General features: G+C 57.6%; 1 protein-coding gene across 1 annotated transcript in view; it reads left to right on the top strand.

Annotated features, from left to right (window-relative positions):
• Positions 1 to 21,563, top strand: part of DNAH17 (dynein axonemal heavy chain 17) — a 91,938-nt gene that overhangs the window by 47,326 nt on the left and 23,049 nt on the right. Inside the window, exons 39-58 of the mRNA XM_090291852.1 lie at positions 154 to 381; positions 810 to 947; positions 2,053 to 2,185; positions 3,207 to 3,334; positions 4,010 to 4,158; positions 6,943 to 7,225; positions 7,299 to 7,472; positions 7,725 to 7,932; positions 8,358 to 8,523; positions 8,732 to 8,834; positions 9,454 to 9,601; positions 9,977 to 10,068; positions 11,365 to 11,526; positions 12,046 to 12,210; positions 12,363 to 12,554; positions 16,171 to 16,437; positions 17,239 to 17,400; positions 18,864 to 19,097; positions 19,654 to 19,818; positions 21,423 to 21,518. Coding sequence (XP_090147978.1) covers positions 154 to 381; positions 810 to 947; positions 2,053 to 2,185; positions 3,207 to 3,334; positions 4,010 to 4,158; positions 6,943 to 7,225; positions 7,299 to 7,472; positions 7,725 to 7,932; positions 8,358 to 8,523; positions 8,732 to 8,834; positions 9,454 to 9,601; positions 9,977 to 10,068; positions 11,365 to 11,526; positions 12,046 to 12,210; positions 12,363 to 12,554; positions 16,171 to 16,437; positions 17,239 to 17,400; positions 18,864 to 19,097; positions 19,654 to 19,818; positions 21,423 to 21,518 — 3,393 coding nt within the window. The remainder of the gene's footprint in view (positions 1 to 153; positions 382 to 809; positions 948 to 2,052; positions 2,186 to 3,206; positions 3,335 to 4,009; positions 4,159 to 6,942; positions 7,226 to 7,298; positions 7,473 to 7,724; positions 7,933 to 8,357; positions 8,524 to 8,731; positions 8,835 to 9,453; positions 9,602 to 9,976; positions 10,069 to 11,364; positions 11,527 to 12,045; positions 12,211 to 12,362; positions 12,555 to 16,170; positions 16,438 to 17,238; positions 17,401 to 18,863; positions 19,098 to 19,653; positions 19,819 to 21,422; positions 21,519 to 21,563) is intronic.

Below are 21,563 nucleotides of genomic sequence, written 5' to 3' on the forward strand. Positions count from 1 at the left end.
CTGCCCTCCAGACCGGCCCGGTCAGGGTTCCCCATGTCCCAGCAGCGGGCTGCACTCAGGCCGGCCCTCCTTGGCCCCAGACCCACCTTGGGTGTGGGCACTGCCAGCCGGATCGTGGGAACACGCACTCACACCCGCACCCTCGGCCTGCAGGACCATTACGACTGGGGCTTGCGAGCCATCAAGTCTGTGCTGGTGGTGGCTGGCTCGCTGAAGCGGGGCGACCCCAGCCGGGCAGAGGACCAGGTGCTCATGAGGGCGCTGAGGGACTTCAACATCCCCAAGATTGTGACTGACGACCTGCCCGTGTTCATGGGGCTGATCGGGGACCTCTTCCCAGCCCTGGACGTGCCTCGGAAGCGGGACCCAAATTTTGAAAAGGTAGGTCCTGCTGGGCCTCGAATCTGGCCTGGGAGCCAGGCACATCCAGGCCTCCTGCCTGCGCAGGACCTTGCTTCTGCCACGTGTCGGGCGGGCCCCTTAGTGGCAGGTGCAGCGCCGGGGTAGGTGGCCAGGTTGTCCAGTCCGCGATGGTCACACGCCCGCGGCTCCCTGAAGCCACCAGCTGCCTCTCCTGCCCTGGCCAGTCCTCTCTCGGTGCTGGGGGCCTTGAGAGGAACTGAGGGGCTCCCGGCAAACCCGTGGAGCTCCCGGCAGCCTCCGCAGAGGACCGTGTACATGCGTCCAGCCTGGAGCATCACGACTCCCCTACGGCATCTCCCCCCGGGCGGAGGCCCCCCGACCCGGCACGTGGCCTGCTCTGCGCCTGTGCCCAGCGCCCGCCCTGTGCCCCACGTCCCCGCCTGCAGACCATCAAGCAGAGCATCTTGGAGCTCAAGCTGCAGGCCGAGGACAGCTTCGTGCTGAAGGTCGTGCAGCTGGAGGAGCTGCTGCAAGTGCGCCACTCGGTGTTCGTCGTCGGGAACGCAGGCAGCGGCAAGTCGCAGGCACGACACCTCCTGTCCTGCTTGGCCGGGCCCCCCACCCAGAGGGCACTCAGGGTTCCCCCGTGGCGGTGCAGGGCTGCTGGAGGGTCTGCCCTCTGTCGTCTGTCCCCGCCCCAGGGACCCCAGCCCAGTGCATCCTGGGAGCACCCCCCAGCACCAGAATGCGTCCTGGGCCAGGAAGGAAGCTGAGATGTGGGGGGAGGGGGGAGGGGACAAGGAGTTGCCAGGGGACCCTGGCCCCACAAAAGGGGCCCTTCTCATGGGTTCACCTGCTTCCCCAGGGGCAGCCCCCACCCCCACCCGGCTGTCTGCTGCCTCTGCCTGCGGGCCCTGTGAACGCAGAGTGTGGGGCCATTGTTACCAATGCCCGTAACAAACACCGGAGGAGCCCGAAGCAGCCAGTGTTCAGCTAGACGCCCACGGGGCCGGACGCTTATGCTCTTAGTAAAGATCATTTCCGAAGATTAAGGGCCTGGAGATGCTCACAGCGAGTTATTTTTTAAAAGGCAGGAGCTGTCTGAATCCAATTTACTAAAAAGGAATATGTACATAATACATATAAAACAGCCTCAAATGTCCGTAAAAATCTTTTTCTTTGGGTTGTTTTTGTCCCATAAGTAATTTTTTTTCTGTGAGCATAGGTTACTTTTTTTTTTTCATTGATTTCAGAGAGCGAGAGGGAGAGAGGAGAGAGAAACAGCAATTTGTTGCTCCACTTATTCATGCATTCATTGATTGATTCTTATATGTGCCCTGACCGGGGACTGAACCCGCAACCTTGGCGTATCAGGGGCAACTCTGTAACCAACTGAGCTACCCAGCCAGGGCCAAGCATGGATTACTTTTATCATCAGGAAACTAATGTGACTTGCCCTGGTCTTAGCGGGTGTCAGGGCCAGCAGCTCCGCTGTGTGCAGACAAGAACAATTACAGCATGTTTGCCATCCCCCAGGTCCTCATCTGGTGGACACAAATGCACCTCTATGTCACCAAAGCAAAACAAACCCAGGGCCGGGAATCTAGGTTCCGAATTCACACATGGGGCCCCTCGCCTGTGTGGGTGTCATCCCGCAGCCCCGTCCTCAGCGACCCCACCTATGCCCAGGTCCTCAAGTCTCTCAACAAGACCTACCAGAACCTGAAGAGGAAGCCCGTCGCCGTGGACCTGGACCCCAAGGCCGTCACCTGTGACGAGCTCTTTGGTGTCATCAACCCGGCGACCCGGGAATGGAAAGATGGTAACGAGAGCAGCGGCCCCGGGAAGGGCTGCGCGGGGGCACCCGCGGGCGTCCCAGGCCGCTCCCCGAGCCCCGTGCAGTGAGCACATGTTGAGACGGTACCGTGCCGGGCCAGCCCCCGGGGAACGCACACACGTGGTGCACAATGATGGTCCTTGGGAAGAGCAGTGAGAACGCCAGGCGTGGGGCCAGGCGTGGTCCAGGCGGAGGGAGGGACCCGGAAGGCCTGGACGAGTCCTGACGCTGCTGGTCAGGGGACCCGCCCTGCACCCCATCAGAGCTGCCACGTGTCCCCCTCCAAGACTGGAAGCCCGGGGAGGCCTCTGCTCCCGTATCCCCCCGTGAGAGGCCTCCCCAGCCCCCTCAGCTCCTCTCTACCCCCTGCCCAGCTGTCTCTTTGTGACTAGATCCCCCACTCCTATTGTGTGTGTGTCTTGTGTTTCTCTCCCACTAGGACCCACCCCACAGAGGTGGCAGAGCTTCCGCTGACCCGGAGCCCCTGCTCCAAGCCTGACATGTCGCGCACTCAGCAAACTTCTGTGATGAATGAATGAATACCAGCCCCCTCACACCTGCTCACACCAGCCTCACACCTGCTCACACCAGCCTCACACTCTCTCACACCTGCTCACACCAGCCTCACACCTGCTCATACCAGCCCCGCTCACACCAGCCCCTCACACCTGCTCACACCAGCCCCACTCACACCAGCCTCTCTCACACCTGCTCACACCAGCCCCACTCACACCAGCCTCACACCTGCTCACACCAGCCCGTTCACACCAGCCCGCTCACACCAGCCCTGCTCACACCTGCTCACACCAGCCCCGCTCACACCAGCCTCACACCTGCTCACACCAGCCCCGCTCACACCAGCCTCACGCCTGCTCACACCAGCCCCACTCATACCAGCCTCACATCTGCTCACACCAGCCCCGCTCACACCAGCCTCACGCCTGCTCACACCAGCCCCACTCATACCAGCCTCACGCCTGCTCACACCAGCCCTGCTTATCCACAGGCCTTTTCTCTACCATAATGCGGGACCTGGCCAACATCACTCACGACGGCCCCAAGTGGATCGTCCTGGATGGGGACATAGACCCGATGTGGATAGAATCTCTCAACACCGTCATGGATGACAACAAGGTTCGAGGGCTCCTGGATTTTAAAACTAACCCCCTGGAGCCACAGCTGGGGAGACATGGGACATGCTCACATCACCACGTGCCGTACTCAATAGACAGAACCTGCTGCAGACTGGGACTCGGGGTGGGGGTCTGTCTGGAGCTCCACACAGAAAGTTACAAACAAGGGCAGTTCCTTTGTCATGAGATGTATCCCTGATGTGCCCCAGTCCCCCGTGTGTCCCATCCTGGACATTTTTTGGCTGCAGTGTGGGTGAACGGTGCAGACATGAAAACACTGTTGTCCGGTTTCATGAGGCATAGCGTGGAAAGGACAGCTAATACCTTGGAAGGAAGAATTTTCAAGAAGCAGCTTAAGAACATGATTCTCAGTTGGGTGGAGAAAGGAACTCCAGAATTCTGGGGGAAGGGGAGTGGTCAACGTGATCTTAATATGATGGTGAAATCTACATGGCCCCCAGATACCCGCTCTCACTCTCCCGGGGCAGCAGCAGGCGGGGGCGGGGCCCGTGTCAAGGACACTGAGAAATGCTGGGATAGGGGAGCTGCGGGGCAGCGGGGCACGGTGCGGGGGTCTCTGGCTTCATCCTCCTAGTTCTAAGAGGCGTCCCTGTGGCGCACCATGAGGATGGCTGTTCACGTGCCGCTGAAAGCCCCCCGGCCTCTCCTGCGCTAGGTCCTCACCCTGGCCAGCAACGAGCGGATCCCGCTGAACCGCACCATGAGGCTGGTGTTTGAGATCAGCCACCTGAGGACAGCCACCCCGGCCACCGTCTCCAGAGCGGGCATCCTTTACATCAACCCCACAGATCTGGGCTGGAACCCGTGAGTTGGGTTTGGGGTCTCCCGCTGCAAACTGTGGCAGGTCGGAGGTGCGCAAGCCTGTGCGCTCATTCACCTGCGGGGGGCTGCAGGCCTGTGCGTGGGACAGAGCGGGCGGTGCGCATCCTGCTTGGTCCCCCTTCACCCCTGCAATGGGAAGCGGGACCGTCTGCTGGGACGGAGGCGATGTGGTGAGGCCAGGGTCTGACAGGACGAACTGCCCGAGCACAGAGGCCCCCCAGAGACAGGACCAGTGCTGGCCTGACCCTCAGAGGGCTGGGGACCCTGGAGACCTGGCACCGCTGTGCCGTCTTCTCCAGAAACACTGGTCGTCCCACTGCGACCGTGTCCTGTCGCTGCAGTAAAAAGGTTCACCCGCTGGATGGCTTCAAACAACGGAAGTTTATTCTCTCCCTGGTCTGGAGGCCCGAGTCCAAAGTCAAGAGGTCGGGAGGTTGGGCTCCTCTGTCCCAGGGGTCTCTCCTCAGTTCTGGCGGCTGCAGCCTTCCTTGGTGCCCCTTGACTGGCAGACTCACCCCTCCAGTCTCTGCCTCTCATGATCACCTTTCTGCATCTCACGTGGTCCTCTCTCTGCATGCATGTGCACCCCGACTCCCCTCTTCCCATGAGGACCAGTCATTAGGTTAGGGCTGCCCTAACCCAGGATGATCTCCTCACCCTGAGATCCTTAATTTGATCACATCTACAGGGACTCTTTCCAAATAAGGTCACGTTCACAGGTCCCACGTCATTTTGGAGGCCACCATTCTGCCCACCGCACCATGTCTGAGAGTTTTCAGGGCGGGCAGAGAGAACGGGAAAAGAGTCAGGCAGGAGCTGCCAAGACATGGGGACAGGAAGAAGACAGGGATGTGGGGCACTTGGGGGGCACCAGTAGCAGCAGAGAGGAGAGAGCAGGAGCATAAGCAGGTGTGGGCAGAGGCGGGACCCAGAGACTCCTTGCCCTTCAGCCAGGAGGAGTTATGGGGACTCCCAGTGGAATGACCAAAAGGGGGACCCCTTTATAGGGAAGGAGGAGGGGACTGGAGTTTTGCTGCAGAGAGAAGCAGCTGAGAGGGAGAGCAGCCCTGCCGCAGGTGACCACAGGGGTCAGCAGGGACTCTAGCCCGAGACCCAGAGCGCATCCTGGAGGACGGAAAGCAAGGCTCCAGGGCCTGACGCACCAGTTCCCTCGCAGGGCAGGGCAGGAGCCCCCCTAAACCCAGGGCAGGAAAATCACCTGCTTCCAAGCGTGTGCCTCTCTGGGCCTGCGTTTCAGGTCAGAGCCGACATGCACGCTTGCAGGCACTGACGAACCAAGGAGAAATGTAAAATTTTACATAAACGCCATCAAAACAGAAGGCAGCCCTGGCTGGTGTGGCTCAGTGGATTGAGTACTGGCCTGCGAATCAATAGGTCCCTGGTTCAATCCCTGGTCAGGGCACATGCCTGGGTTACGGGCCAGGTCCCTGGTTAGGGGCGTGCGAGAGGCAGCCGATGGATGTCTCTCTCACATGTTAATGTTTCTCTCCCTCTCTTTCTCCCTCCCTTCTTCTCTCTTTAAAGATAAATAAATAAAATATTTAAAAAAAAAACACACAAAAAAAAACCAGGAGGCAAATGCAGCAGTCTGCACGTAGACTTGCCAGTGGTCTCCCTCTGAAGGCCGAGCATGCTGGAATTCGGTTCTTAACTAATCCAAGCATTGGGGCTCTGAGTTTCACTTCCAGACATAGATTGAATAAAGGTTTCTTCTGTTGTCCTGGATGATCCAGGGTGCAAAGAGGCAGAGGTTTTTAGCCCTCAATTCTCTGTCCTGACAGAGGTCAGGAAGAAGCAGAGCTTCTAGAACTGGAGCTCACGCACAGAAGGGCTGCGGCTGGTGGGCCGGCTGGGTTTAGTGACATGAGCTTTCTGCTTATACTTCGGGCGTCCTGGAAATGACGCGCTCACTGACCCACGAGGGAGCTGGCTGCTACTTACGCTGTTAGCCGGCGCTTATTTAGTGCTCACCACGGACCAGCCTTTTAAAGCTCACCTCTGAGCTTTAAAAATACCAGACCGGTTATCATCACTCCCATTTACAGATGAGAAGCCAAGGGCTCAGACACGTGGAGTAACTTGCCTTAGGCCTCTGCTGGCCACAGTAGAATAGATTCAAGCCCAGGCAGTTGGGCTCCAGAGGCCACACCCCTGCCATTGTGGGGGCTACCTCTCTGCAACCCACTCCAGAGACAGTGTGTGCCAGACAGTCCAACATAGCTCCTCAGAATTAATTAACTGTTGTATTGGTTTGGACTCTTCCATTAGACATGACAAATTCAACTCAAAATAACTGAAGAAAATAAATCTTTCAGCTCAATTCGCCAGGGTATGCTTCAGGCATGGCTGGATCCAGGAGTCCAGATGATATCATGAGATGTTCCTGCTTTCTTACTCTTCTCTCCTTTCTCTTCCCTTCCCATCGCCTTCTCTCCCCTCCACCCCAATGATGTCATAAAAACTTTCTCTCCTCTCCAGCCTCCTCTGATACTCAGCCCTACTGCGCTCAGTATTGGCTGTATTTGGGGTAGCAAGGACACCCCCCAGCTGTTCTAGGCTCATAGCACCCTCATCACTAGAATATCGGAGAAAGAGCACAGCCCCACAGCCCCAGCACTCTGCCATCACCAGGCAGGGGTGCCAGAATCCTGTGGAGATGCCCAGAGGTGCTCACCAAGGGGAGAGACGCCGGGCAGACCCAACACAGTGGCCAGTCCTCACCTGGCACCTCCCCGTCTCCCCCAGGGTGGTGAGCAGCTGGATCGAGAGGCGCAAGGTGCAGTCGGAGAAGGCCAACCTGATGATCCTCTTCGACAAGTACCTGCCCATGTGCCTGGACAAGCTGCGCGTCGGGTTTAAGAAGATCACACCAGTGCCCGAGATCACGGTCATCCAGACGGTCCTGTACCTACTCGAGTGCCTCCTCACGGAGAAGACCGTGCCGCCTGACTCCCCCAAGGAGCTGTACGAGCTCTACTTCGTGTTCGCCTGCTTCTGGGCCTTCGGGGGGGCCATGTTCCAGGACCAGGTGAGCACGGGGTGACCCGGCCGCTCCGCCCGGGTCTCTCCACGCCGCGTTTGACCTGCTGGTTTTCTCGCAGCTGATAGATTATCGGGTCGAGTTCAGCAAATGGTGGGTCAGCGAATTCAAGACGATCAAGTTTCCCTCGCAGGGCACCGTCTTCGACTATTACTTAGACCCCGACACCAAAAAGTTCCTGCCCTGGACAGAAAAGGTGCCCTCCTTTGAGCTGGACCCTGATGCCCCACTGCAGGTGACTGCCCCAGAGGGGCGACAGCGTGCTGGCAATGCGGGAGCAGGGCCCCGCGTCCCAGCCCACGCCTGCTGATGGGATGTCCAGGTGCAAGGGATTTTCAGCAGTAGGACCTTTTAAATAAAACTGGGGCCTTAACAAGCCGTTCAGGTGTGCAAGTTGGTCAGCGGTGGAAACCAGAGGCTCAGGTGTGTCTGAGGGTCACCGCTCCCCCCTCACCGCCTCCACCGCCTTCTGCTCCCCACTCCCCAGGCTTCTCTGGTGCACACCACGGAAACCATTCGCATCCGCTACTTCATGGATCTGCTCATGGAGAAGTCAAGGCCGGTGATGCTGGTGGGAAATGCAGGCACGGGCAAGTCAGTGCTCATGGGGAACAAGCTGGAGGACCTGAACACCGACGACTACCTAGTGCAGGCAGTGCCCTTCAATTTCTACACGACCTCGGCCATGCTGCAGGGTGAGGCCGGGGTGCAGGGTGAGGCCGGGGTGCAGGGTGAGGCCGGGGTGCAGGGTGAGGCTCGGGGATAGGGTGAGGCCAGAGTGCAGGGTGAGGCCGGGGTGCAGGGAGAGGCCGGGGTGCAGAGAGAGGCTGGGGGACAGGATGAGGCCGGGGTGCAGGGTAAGGCTGGGGGACAGGATGAAGACGGGGGACAGGGTGAGGTCAGGTGCAGGGTGAGGCTGGGGTTGAGGATGGGTTGCGGGTTTCTGCAGCCCTTACCTCCCACCCATGATGTCCACCACTCTCTCCTTTACCCCTGGGGGTGAATGGCCCCTCCAGGGCCACTCCCTGGGCCCCAGCAGCCAGTTCTGGGGATTCGGGGCAGGTAGGGCCTCCCACCAAGATCTACTGGGCACTGGCGGCCAATCTGCTCCCTTCCCTAGGGGTTCTCGAGAAGCCACTGGAGAAGAAATCGGGGAGAAACTACGGGCCACCGGGCACAAAGAAGCTGATCTACTTCATCGACGACATGAACATGCCCGAGGTGGACAAGTACGGGACCGTGGCCCCACACACTCTCATCCGGCAGCACGTGGACCATGGGCACTGGTAATATGGGCTGCAATGGGCGGGGGCTGGTGGGCGGGGCCACCGCGAGGGGCGGGGCCACAGCGGAGAGGAGGGGTGGGCTGGACTAGGCTGTCGGGGCAGGGGGATTGAGGTGTTTTTTTGTTTTTGTTTTTTTGCCACATTCTAGACACTGCTGAGGGTGGGATGGGGGCTGGGGCAGGACACCATTGCTGGTCTCCCCGTGCAGGTATGACAGGCAGAAGCTGACACTGAAGGATGTCCACAACTGTCAGTACGTGGCTTGCATGAACCCCACCTCTGGGTCCTTCACCATTGACCCCAGACTTCAGGTAGGTGGTAATCATTCTGCAGCCACCAGGGTATGTAGGTCACTTGAGAAAAGGAGAATAAAAAGCCTTCATGGGTGACTTCAAGACTGCAGGCTGACATTCTCTGGAGAGCTCCCTAACCTTTCAGAACATTCCAGGGGGCAGGGGTGGCAAGAGGCAGCCAGCTGGGCACTGGGATGCCACAGGACTGGCAGATTCAGCAAATGAAAATACAGACACCCTGTCAAATCTGGATTTCAGGTGAACAATAAATATTTGTCCAGCATAAGCATGTCCGATACAATATTTGGGACATACCTATAGGATTATATCTGCACCCCCACCCAGGCAGGACCTCACCTCTGAATTCTCTAAGCAGATGGAGACCTGGAATATAAACCCAGGCCTGGGCTCTGAGACACTCCTTTGCTCCCCCCAAAATTCTTCTTGAGAGCACCAAGTAAATTTGGTTGTTTCAGGTAATGGTCAATATTTAATGGGATCCTACCACATGCAAGGCATTCTGGCCATGCCTACAAGACTAGGCAATGAGGACAGAATCTGGTCCCCAAGAACAGGGCCTGGCCATGAGCTGGTCCCCAAGAGCTGCCTGACACGGGCTTGTGCTTGCTCCGAGCAGCGTCACTTCTGCGTGTTTGCCGTGAGCTTCCCGGGCCAGGAGGCCCTCACGGCGATCTACAGCACAATCCTGTCCCAGCACCTGGCCTATCGCTCGGCCTCCCTGGTGGTTCAGAGGATGAGCAGCCAGCTGGTGGCCTCAGCGCTGGGTAAGCTGGCCAGCCTCACACCCGCTCCTGTCAGTAAGCCCTGCTGCTTTGTGGGGCCAAGGGCTGCTTCCTCTTTTCCCTTGGCAAATATTTTATTTATACTTCTCAATCAATATTTTTTCAATGATTCTCTCTTTCAACTGAAGATGCTGTGAAATCCAATTGCTGGAGGGGGAGCAGTGGGTAGGCAATTCAGTGCACAGAAGTGATTTACACGTCACCAGGGCCGCAAACCTCCTCCCTCTTCAGCTCTGCAGATTTCTTACTGAAATTGTCACTGGCTCCTAGTCCATTTGCCTTAGAAACTATACCTTCAGCTCTGCACTTCCTGAGGCCATTAAGAGTATAAGAATCGATGTCTCTTTCCTATAACAGCCCTGCATCAGAAAGTCGCAACAACATTTCTTCCCACGGCCATTAAGTTTCATTACATCTTCAACCTCAGGGACCTCGCCAACATTTTCCAGGTAACTGCTTTTCAGCTCCACATCATGCCACCTTCTGGCTGAGTCCCTGACTCACAGGTGCTCTCCTGCTCTGCCTCTCAGGAGAGAAAGCGAAGTCACCTGTGGACTGATGCCAGGGATGATGACGGTGATGATGACAGTAATGATGATGGTGTTTCTGCTGACATGACGGTGAAGATGCAGTGATGGTGGTGACATTAGTGATGGAGATAGTGATGGGATTGGTTATGATGGTAGTGATGCAGTGAGGGGAGACAGTGATGGTGATGGTGATGACATGCTGATGGGGATACAGTGATGACAGTGATGATAATGGCAGTGACAATGACGCAATGATGATGTGACGACAGTGATGGTGATGATGGTGGTGGTGACGATGACGTAATGATGTGATGATGGTGATGGTTATGATGGTGGTGGTGATAGTGATAGCGAGGTGATGGTAATGTCACTGTAATGGTGACAGATGGGGAGGATGCTGCTGATGGTGAGAGTGATAATGATGACGATGATGATGGGGATGGGGGTGATAGGGATGCTGTTTTCTCTTATTCATTGGCTATCTAGTCTGAGCCTGGCACTGGGTTTGGCCACTTAGAGCTCCACTTTCTCCTCCAAGCAACCCCTAATGCTCTTACATCCCCGTTTTACAGAAAGAGAATCTACGGCTCAGGGAGTTTGAGTCATGCCCACCTCCTCCCACTTCAAGTGTCAGCCCAGATGCCATGCCCTCCAGAGGCTCCTCCTTGTCCCCACACCGCTCTCGGCGGCCCCTGTTTATGTCGTTCATAGCAATCACAGTGTATAATTTACCATGTTGTTTTGTTTGCGTGGTTACATCTACTAAACTGCAGACTCCATAAAGTGAGGGTCTGTCTTGCTGTCACTGTGTTCCCAGAGCCCTGGAGAGTTCTAGAACGTAGCAGGCCCTCAGTAAGCACCTGTTGGACTTGCCTGGGTCACTTGGCTAGTGAACGGCCAAGCCGGAACCGGACCCAGGCAGGCTGGCTGCAGAGCCCACGCTTGTCACCCACTGCTCTGAGGCCTTTGATAGTCTGGTTCCCCTGTGATTACCCTCTCTTGTCCTTTCTCCACCATCCATCCCACTAGAGGATGAAACATTTAACCTTTTCTTGTGAGGAATACTCCCCCACATCTCTCCAGCCACAGACACACCCTCCAGCCGGTGGCCCACTCCCCAGGAAACGACCACTTTCCTGTGTCACCTACGCACAGCCGAGGGCGGCTTGCCTCCTAACCCAGCCGAAGTCGCTGACCATCCTGCATCTGGGGCAGGGGCTCTTATTCTCCACAGCGGAGATCTTGAAAACCCCGCTTGACCTCGTCCGCCTCTGGCTGCATGAAGCTGAAAGAGTGTACGGAGACAAAATGGTTGACGAAAAAGACCAGGAAACCTTGCGCCGCATCACCATCGCGTCCACCAAGAAATTCTTTGATGTAAGTCAGGCCACCAGGTCCCTCTGCTGAGCCTCGAGTGGGCAGAGTGTCTGGGGCCAATGCAAACCTCCCCCTCCTGGAAGAGCCCTCAGGCGGGGATGTGAAGGACCACGCTGGGGCCCCGGGAATGACTGTCATGTGGGTGTGTGTCTGAGCGAGAAGGGTCGAGCCCCTCGGTAGGGCAGGTGTGACGACCTTCCTCCATCCACTAGGGGTGAAGAAAGGCCCTGCGTGGGTCCCTGGGCTCTTGCTGGTGTGTCCTGGGTGCACTTGGTGGACTCATTCTTTTGGGCTATCAGTTGATTTCTCATGCAATGGAGACGGACCATCCCACCAGGGAATTTTACCCAGATGCCTGCAGGGCTCCTGGAAACAACGGTTTGGGCCCCTGGAGATGCGGCCTGGCCTCCTGAGGACCCTGGCAGGGTGCTAGGGCTACTGTGTCCGCACGTGTCCGTGGTGTGTCCATGCCATGCCTGTGGAGGCAAACAACAGAAGTATTTTATCCCTTATGTGTAGGATCTTAGTGAGGAGCTTTTATTTGCCAAACCAAATATCTTCAGCCACTTTACCCAAGGGATCGGCGATCCCAAATACCTCCCGGTAACCGACGGGGCTCAACTGAACAAACTCCTCGTGGACGTCCTAGACAGTTACAACGAGGTCAACGCGGTCATGAACTTGGTGAGTGGGGCTTGAGCTGAGAGCAGGAACACCTTGGTGGCGCTCCGGGGCCGCGTGATCCGTGGCGAGTGCTGCTGGGGGAAGATGAGGTTCTGGGCCACGGAAAGCGAGTCCCCCCAGGAGAGGGGCTGAGGCGCATCCGGCCCCTGCAGGTGCTGTTTGAAGATGCAGTGGCGCATGTCTGCCGGATCAACCGCATCCTGGAGTCGCCCCGGGGGAACGCCCTGCTGGTGGGCGTGGGCGGCAGCGGCAAGCAGAGCCTCTCCCGCCTGGCCGCCTACATCAGCTCGCTGGACGTGTTCCAGATCACCCTCAAGAAGGGCTACGGGGTCCCGGACCTCAAGGTGAGGTGGGCGGGGTGTAGGGGGACTCACACCCCCGTTTCCAGAATGAAGGCAGGCAGCCCGGACAGTCTGACTGTCGCCAGTGGCGTCTGCATCTTAGAAAGTGAACACCAGGGGACATCTCGCCCACTGCCCACGCCCAAATGACGAAGGCGAAAGGAAGCGTGCGTCTCTGTTACCTGGCAGGTCAGAGTCTGTAAAACCATTGCAGATGGTGGCAGCAAAGGGACTTGCTCGTTGACCCCGGCCCCTGGACGGCTCTCCAGATTAAATAATTCAGAACCATTCCTAGGTGTCTAACAACATGCTAGGATTCTGGACGGCCGTTTCTTGAACTAATGAAATAAACATTAGCGTAATCGTGTCTCCCGTCCCCAAGACATACCGCTGAGGCTTTGTATTGATTTCCTTTTCCCGAAAATTGGCTCTCCCGGGGGGCCGTGTGCTAGTCAAACATGCCTCGTCCAGAACAGATTGTCACACTGCCTCAGACTGGGACTGAAGGTGATTTCGGCACGTTACGTGGATGCGTCTCTCTTTGCCTTGGTGCCGGAGCTGCTTCCGTGGGCCAGGACGGTGCCAGGCCCGGGGGGCCCCTCCCCTCTGCCCGCAGCCCTGGCAGTCCTGGCTGGGCAGCTTTAGTGGGACGCATCTGGAGCCCTACACAGCCTGGTGCCCTGGATCTTTGTGGGGTGGGGGGCCGTCTGCAGGCAGAGGCCTCTACAAGGACAGTGGGGCCGATGAGCTCATTCCTCCTCAGCCCTGCTGTCCCTGGCACTGCCGAGTGGGCTGTGCCCGGGACGGCTGCCGCTGCATAAGCGTCTACCTTCCGATTTTCATGACGCCCAGTGGATGCTATCAAGGGACCAGCCTTGTATTACTGAGTTGTCTCCATTGATATTTCTAGTCGGTTCACCTAATCGTATTGATTTGTTTTTCTGATTGCATCTTAGTAATCTCTGTTCTTATGAGGATTTTGTTCCTGATCCTCACTTCAGGGCCGGCCATGGGTGCTGGGTCTTAGCAGGAGTGTGGTGTCTGCAGGCAGGAGCTGCGGCTGCTCTGTGCTCCCTCCCCTGGCAATTCACTCCTCCTCCCCCGCAGCGGGCTGGCTCGGCTCCCATCCCTCGTTATCCTTTATGAAGCAGCTTCTGTGGGCTCAGGGGTAAGGACACAGATAGACTGGGCTGAAGGACCTTGCGTCCTGTCAGGGAAGCAGACCCCTGAACTGATGCGTATTTATAAGAGACATTGTTATTGTTCTAATAATAGTGTGGAGGACGCTATTAACAGGGTATGTGTTAGTGGTGTCGCATACATGTTCACTGCCATGTAGATGATGTAGCAATGTTGTACAGTCTGGACCAGAAGCTGTGGGGCCCCCAGGAGGTTAGACATGCAGCAGGAAAGGGGTCAGGATCCAACCCCAAGGGACATCGTGGTCTCAAGGACACAAGAAACCGTCAAGATGTTTGAGCAGAGGGGACAGACCTGGACCAAAACGGAGGATGGTTTGATGACCGCAGAGAATGCTGAGGGGCTGGGACACGCAGGAGTCAGGTGTGGGGTGGCGATCTCAGAACAGGCTTAAGGGGCTGGGAGAGGGGGAGACCGTGCAGAGCGGCTAAAGAGGCGGGAGCAGGTCAGAGCCCCCCGGGTGGGCAGGGCAAGGACCCTGGCATAGAGTAGTGGTCTGCAGGGTCAGAGGAAGAGCCATGGCGGAGAGGCGCAAGGGGAGGGCCAGAGAGGGCTCAGCTTTAAAATGGGGGTCGAGGCCACAGGCAGGACAACAGGTGCGGCTGAGGAAAGGCCCCGTGGTGGTGGCTGTCGCTGACTCTCCTGGGGCACCGAGCAGAGAGCAGGAGCGAGAGGCAGAAGTGCAGCAAATGCCAAGTTCAGGAGGAGAAGTCGCCAGGGCTGAAGGACAAGCCATTTCTCACCAGCAAAGCTCCTCGTCTCCATTCCCAGGACTTTATGGGCCATCGGTGCTTCCAAAACCGGCTGCTCTGAGCTGGCCCTGGCCGCAGCCAGCTTGGTTCTCTCCAACCAGGATCCCTGGCCTTGGCCAGGCCAACAGGATTCAAAGTCTGAACTTGGCGGAACGTGGCAGCTTTTCCATCGGGTCCTTCCCAGGTGCAGGGGTGAAGGGCCCTCAGCGGTTCCTGGCCAGCAGGCTGAGGTCCGGACCTGCCTGAGCTGCCTCTGACTTGCTACCTGGAGGCCCCTCTCCTTCCTGCTCCCCGGGATGACCCTGGACCCACGCGTGCAATCAAGTCTCAAAGTCAGATACAGGTCGCGCACCCTGGCCTCTGCAGTGTGAGCTCCATCCGGCTGTAAGATGAGAAGAGAGCTCCTCCCCGCCTCCGAGACTCTGTTGACCTCAGGAGGACGCATCTGGGAGGTGGTGTCGGGGGCATGGCCACAGCTCAGACCGCCTGTGGCCTCTGCGCTCAGAGCTCAGCGCTTCCCTTTTACTACTTTTTAGCTTATCAAAAAATGTGGAATTTGAGGCTTGCTTTTGACCCCAGCTACACCCCAGTCCACTCCAGCTAAGGGACCTTGGTTATGCTTCTCTCTGACAGAGAGACGTCAAGAAGGTGGGCACCACAGGGTGGACCCGAGCCCATCAGGATGCCGATAATGAATATTTTTTAAGTCTTTTAAACAATTCCATAGGCCCATAGGTCTCACAGAAAAATAGGCATTATAGCTAAGCCAACCACCAAACCCCTGAAAATTCACACGCTTAGATGATGCTGACATTTTTCGTGTCATGTAAATGGGCGTATTTTTCAAAACGGCAAGCTCTTCATAGTCACTGCTCTGCATATGCTTTCTCTCTTTTTACTCTCCTTCGTTTCTTCTTCCAGACGGCCGTGCAGTTATTTTGTTATCCCTAAATCCCGCGGTTGCCGGAGGGGTCCTCTCTCATGGAGGGGGGCCTTGGAAACCCATTCCTTCCAGTGCTCAGTCTCCCCATCCAAGCCTGCAGAGCATGCATTTCTGAGGGGCGTCTCTCCACTGAAGGGGTCTCCCCCTGTTCTGTGTGTGGTAAACCCTCCACGGCACACGATTTATCATCCCAACCACTCAGCTCAGTGGCGTTGGGCCCTTCCACGCTGTTGTGTGGCCGCCCCACCACCGTCTCCAGAACGCTTTCGTCGTCCTAAGCTGGCACTCTGTCCCCAGGCACCAGCAGCTCCCCCTGCCCCCACCCCCCACCATGCTCTCCCCATCTCTGTGGGTCTGACTGTCCAGGTGTCCCACTCAGTGGAATGGTGCTGCATTTGTCCTTTGGAGGCTGGCCAATGTCACTCAGGGTAGTGTCCTCAAGGCCCATCTGTGGTTGGAATTTCCTTTGCTTTTAGGGCTGAATTGCATTTCATGGTGTGGGTGGAACACGGTGTGTTTTCCATGCTGGGTGCTCCCACGTCGGGCTGTCGGAGATAGGGTCGCTGTGACGTGGGTGTTCTCCGCCCGGTCTCCCACCTCCCTCTCCAGACCCTGCCTGTCTCTCACACCAGGGAGCAGGTGTCCCTTCCAAGGTGGCTGTGGGGACGCTTCTGCACAAGCATCTTCTCGACAAGGACCCTCGGCATGTCTTCCCCGGGTGCAGGTGGACCTGAACGCTCAGTACATCAAGTCAGCAGTGAAAAACGTGGCTTCCGTGTTCCTGATGACAGACTCCCAGGTGGCTGAGGAGCAGTTCCTGGTGCTGATCAATGACCTGCTGGCCTCGGGGGAGATCCCGGGGCTGTTTACGGATGAGGAGGTGGAGAACATCATCTCCTCCATGCGGCCCCAGGTGAAGTCCCTCGGCATGACTGACACTCGGGAAGTCTGCTGGAAGTTCTTCATTGAGAAAGTCCGCAGGCAGCTTAAGGTATGGCCTCCATCTTCATAGGGGCCCGGGGTCCAGGCCGGTGCCCTGTGGCCTTGGAGGGCTCGGGTCTTTATCTGGGTACAGGTGGGGGCCATTTCCTCCCGGGATGTGGAAATCCATTAGGAATGGACGGACAGGTGGGGCTGCCCGGCAGCATCTGATGGCCAAGAGAAGTGTTTTATGCACACACACAGACACACACACACACACACACACACACATACACAGCAAGTTCAAATAGATAACTATCCTTGACCTTCACCATTTCCTCTTAGGGGAAGGAGGCTGAGGTAGGCTGAGGCTTCCATGACAAGGAAGTTCCCAGTCCTGCAAAAGGGACACCAGGACCCTCTTCTCAGACATTCTGCAGCTCAGGTCCCAGGGAGTCCCAGCCTGTCTGGGGATTAGCCACGATCCTTGGGGGCCTGGAGGAGGCTCCATGTCCCCGGGGGGATCAGACCCACGAAAGGGAGTGTGGCTCTCCCTGGTCTCAGACCGCATTCGCCCAGCGTGGATGCCCATTCCCCGTCCGTCCTTCACCCGGACTTTCCGGTCCCCCTTAGTGAGTGTCACTTCAGGAGGGCTTGGGGCTGACAGCTGCATCCTGACATCTCTGAGGCGGGTCAGGAAGTCAGCTGAGCGGTGTCTGCTGTTCTGCAGTGGCCACACTTTAAACCTGGAAGCAGGAACGTGCTCCCAGCACATTGGGCTTTTGCCTCTAAATGAGCCTCCCACCAAGTGGCAGGACTCGGCCTCGACACTGCCGGCCCCGTGAGCGGCTCCTCTGTGTCCCACACACAGGTGATCCTGTGTTTCTCCCCCGTGGGCTCCGTCCTGCGTGTCCGGGCAAGAAAGTTCCCTGCTGTGGTCAACTGCACAGCCATCGACTGGTTCCATGAGTGGCCACAAGATGCCCTGGTGTCTGTCAGCTCCCGTTTCCTGCAGGAGACCGAGGGGATTCCGGTGAGTCACTGGGGCCCAGCTTCCTCTTACCCCATCTGTGCTGGCGGTCACGGGGAGACAAAATTTAAGGGGGCACCGAAAACCTCCGTGATCAAGACCAGTGGTGTTTTCATGCAAAATTTTCTAGAATCAATATTAAGGCTAAAAAATTCATGGTGATCAAAATAGTCAACCAAGATGGCGCTGCTGTTGGTTGGCATCTCAGCCCTGCATCACTGTGCCGGGGAGTCTTTTCCAGCAGCTCAGGGTTCCGGCCCCTGTGCCCGCGCCCCACGAGGCCGGTTCCGGAGGTTGACACCGACGTGCCACCAGCTTGGGTAACCTGGGCTTTACGCACGGCTGGGAGCGCCCGTGTGCGCTGTGGTGGGGGACGTGGAACACGCGCCCTGTCCTCGCCTCGGGCTCCAGCACGGCCTCGTCTGGCCCTGGCGTCTCCTAGGGCCCGGCGAGTATGAGGGCGGCATGAGCTGCCTCCTGTCCTTTTCTCCCACAGTGTCTGTCTTTCGTTGAGAGGTGCCGCCCACGTTCACTATGTGACGTACTGTCGGCCCGGCCGTCATCTGTCCCCTCTGACCGGGCCAGTGCGAATGACGGGCCATCCCCAGAACTCTCTTCGCTTTGGCATCCCATTTTGGTTTGAACACAGATTCAGTTATTTAGTAAGAGAAAGTGAACCTGAAATGAACATTTTCTCAAGTTTTTAAAGGTGGGATCCCCTGCTTGCCTTCTTTGGAGCGGCCTCTGGCGGGAGGGGCCATAGCCAGGATGCTGCGGTCACAGCATTCCGCTCGGGGACGGGCCTTCGGGGATTGGGGCGTGGCCCTGCTGCTGGCACCAGCAAGGGCCACAGGCTAGATGCCCAAGAAGCGTGTGCTGGATGGACACCTTTGCACATTAACCTGAATGAAAATGAGTGTCGCTTGGTTGATTCCCGGGGCGAAGCTCCTGGGGCCTGTCTTCGGGCAGGTGGGTGGGCCCAGGTGGCGGGAGACATGGCCCGGGCATGGATGGAGGACAGAGGACCCGGCAGCGGACAGGCACTGTGAGGGCTTGCTGAGTGACCCGGTTCCTGGAACACAGCATCAGGCCCCGGGCTTCGCCACAGCTGTGGTGTGCACATCTGTGTGACACGCACCGAGAGGCCCTGACAGTGACAAGCTCAGCTGTGTCCGGATGCTGCACTACACCCTTGCTGATGCAGTGTCACCAGCACCCATGACAGCACCCCCACCTCGACCTCGCTATGACCAGCCTTATTTGACGGTGGAATGGCCAAGGTGGAGAATAGGGCTGTGTTCCCTCCAGGGCCCCTCGGCGACTAGGGAGGCCCCGCCTTGCTGACTCACGGTGGCCGGCAGCCTCCTCTTCACCAGGCCCCTCCGAGAGGGCGGCCAGCGCCCCTGCAGGATGGGGGCCGTGCCTGGCAGGGAATGGGGAACGAAGGGCCTATCTTGCCTTTGCAGCTGGAGGTCAAGGCCTCCATCAGCCTGTTCATGGCCTACGTGCACACCACAGTCAATGACATGTCCAAGGTGTACCTGGCCATCGAGAGGCGTCACAACTACACCACGCCCAAAACCTTCCTGGAGCAGATCAAACTCTACCAGAACCTGCTGGCCAGGAAGAGGATGGAGTTGGTGGCCAAGATTGAGAGGCTGGAGAACGGCCTGATGAAGCTGCAGAGCACGGCCTCCCAGGTGGGAAGGGCGGCGAGGGTGGGAAAGGGGGCAGGGCCGGCCCCGCAGGCCGCTTCCTTCTCCCTAAGGTGCCTTCCAGACCCACCCTGGGAAGGTCCTCCCAGGGGAGGATGCTCACAGCAGCTGAGCGGCCTCCTTGTGATAGAAATGGGCAGGAAGCGGGGAGCACCCCCCGTCATCGTTTCCCAGCCCACCCTCCCACCTGCTCCCCAGGGAGTGCTCTGTCCCTGGCTTCAAGCTCCCTCTCACAGCTGCCGCCCAGCCACCCCAGAACTCCCTGGCGCCCTGACACTGTTGACATTTTTTAATCGGATGACCTGGACTATCAACTCCCTAAGCAACAAGAACGTGTCTTATCCTTGTGACCCCGTGTACGCAGTCGGTGCTCAATAAGCACTTACCTTAGAGAAATTGTGCAGGTGCATCGAAACGTGTCCCAGGGAGTCATAAGCTCCCGGGCCCTGTGGCCACCTTGGCCACCGGCCCGTCCACGTGGAGGGCAGCGTGCGAGGGGCGGGGCCTGAGCTTGCCTGTGTGCTGGCGTCTCCTCTCCAAGGTGGATGATTTGAAAGCCAAGCTGGCGACCCAGGAGGCTGAGCTGAAGCAGAAGAATGAGAACGCAGACAAGCTGATCCACGTGGTGGGCGTGGAAACCGAGAAGGTCAGCAAGGAGAAGGCCATCGCCGATGAGGAAGAGGTCAAGGTGGAGGTCATCAACAAGGTGGGCCGACAGCGTGGCTTCTGCAAGACGGGGCCTTCTGGGTGGTTGGGGAAAAAGCTGAGAGGGTTCCCAATCCAGCGGAACCCCGGCCCCGGAGGGAGGGCCCATCTCCCAGGAGCAGGGCCTCCAGCTCAGGAGAGGACTGTCATCAGAGAAACGTAGTCCTGAAGCCGCGCTCCTCACAGTGCAGTCCCAGGTCGGGAGCAGCATCTCCCGGAGCTGGTAAGAAATGCAGGTTCCCGAGCCCCAGCCCAGCTGGGCTCAATAGGGTCTGCATTCTGACCAGACACCGGTGATCCCTGAGCACGTGAGGCTTGGGGAGACTGCCCCAGAGCCCTGGTCCGCAGACTTGCTCCGCCGGGAGTCGCCCTAGGTTTTGATTTCACTGGCAGGGTGGGCTCCTAGCTGGAGATCCTTGTCACTGCCGGTTTGGTTTCTCATCACCCCTCGCTGCATGGTTTTGTGCCATCCATCACACATCTGTGTCAATGTTTAAATTAAGGGTGTCGCAGAAGTTGTCTGCTGTTCCCGGGGGCGGGGATGCCCTCTGAGGCAGATGGGGGAATCTGAGGCTCTGTGTGATTGGCAATGTGCCAGAGACTCAAAACTAGCAAGTGACATTGTCAGACTCCAAGCCAGGACCCGCATCCAGCACCCTGAGCTCTGTGGCCTGCCATGTGATATCTGGGCACCCACCCCTACCCAGCCCCCGAATGCAGAACTAGCCCCCAGGATGCTCCAGGGAAGAAGGCCCGGTGCTGGGCCAGTGCCTTCCGGGCCACCTTTCCTTAGTCGTGCCCCACGTCGTTCCTGAAGCAGATGTGGAGCGGGATTCTCCAGCAGGTTCTTTGCCCTGCCTGGGACAGGACGAGCAGAGACCTCTCCTACTGTCCTTGTCCTCTGTGCTCAGCAAAGCCCCAGTCCTTTCAGACTCCTCATCACTCTCTGTTATCACTCAGATGCCATTTCTTGTTGAGAAACACCAAAGGCTCAAAGGGGCTCTTCCTGACCCAAAGACTAAATAAATGTGTGCATGAATGAATGAATGAATGTGTGCTTGGCTGAGAGAATGAATGCATGAGTGCATGAACAAATGAATGAACGAGTGCATGAATGAATAATGGTGCATGAATGAATGCATGAGTGCATGCAAATGAATGAATGTGTGCATGAATAGATGGATGTGTGAATGAATGAATGAACTCGTGCACAATGGAAGACACTTTCGCTTTCTTAAAGGGAAGATGAACTGTACCTCTGACATGTTCCCAGAGGCAATAAGGCCTCACAGTCAAGGGTGGTCTGTGTGGCCCCAGGTTCCCCTGCCGCCAGAAAGCTGGAGCCATTGGAAGGGACAGCTCCCATTCCCAAATCTTTTCTGCTGTGGCAGCTCACTGCCACCTGAGTGTGGAAGGGCAGGGACCACGGAGGCAGGGAGGAGAAGAGCGGGCTCCAGACAGTGACTGGCGACTCCATGAGCGTGAAGGCGAGCACAGAGAGGGCTCCCCTCCTCGCCCCCCACCTGGCTCTCCTACACACCCCCTACACACGCCGCCACCCAGGCAGACCACCAGTGCTGATCTTTCCTGTCTGCTTCCTTCCAGAACGTCACTGAGAAACAAAAGGCTTGCGAAACAGACCTGGCCAAGGCCGAGCCGGCCCTGCTGGCTGCACAGGAAGCCCTTGACACTCTGAACAAGGTCAGAGAAGGGAAAGGAAGCAACAGGGACCGTGGCCCAAGTGGG

Source organism: Furipterus horrens, unplaced genomic scaffold, assembly GCF_987537825.1.
Source record: "Furipterus horrens unplaced genomic scaffold, mFurHor1.1.pri manual_scaffold_11, whole genome shotgun sequence".
Taxonomy (NCBI): Eukaryota; Metazoa; Chordata; class Mammalia; order Chiroptera; family Furipteridae; genus Furipterus; species Furipterus horrens.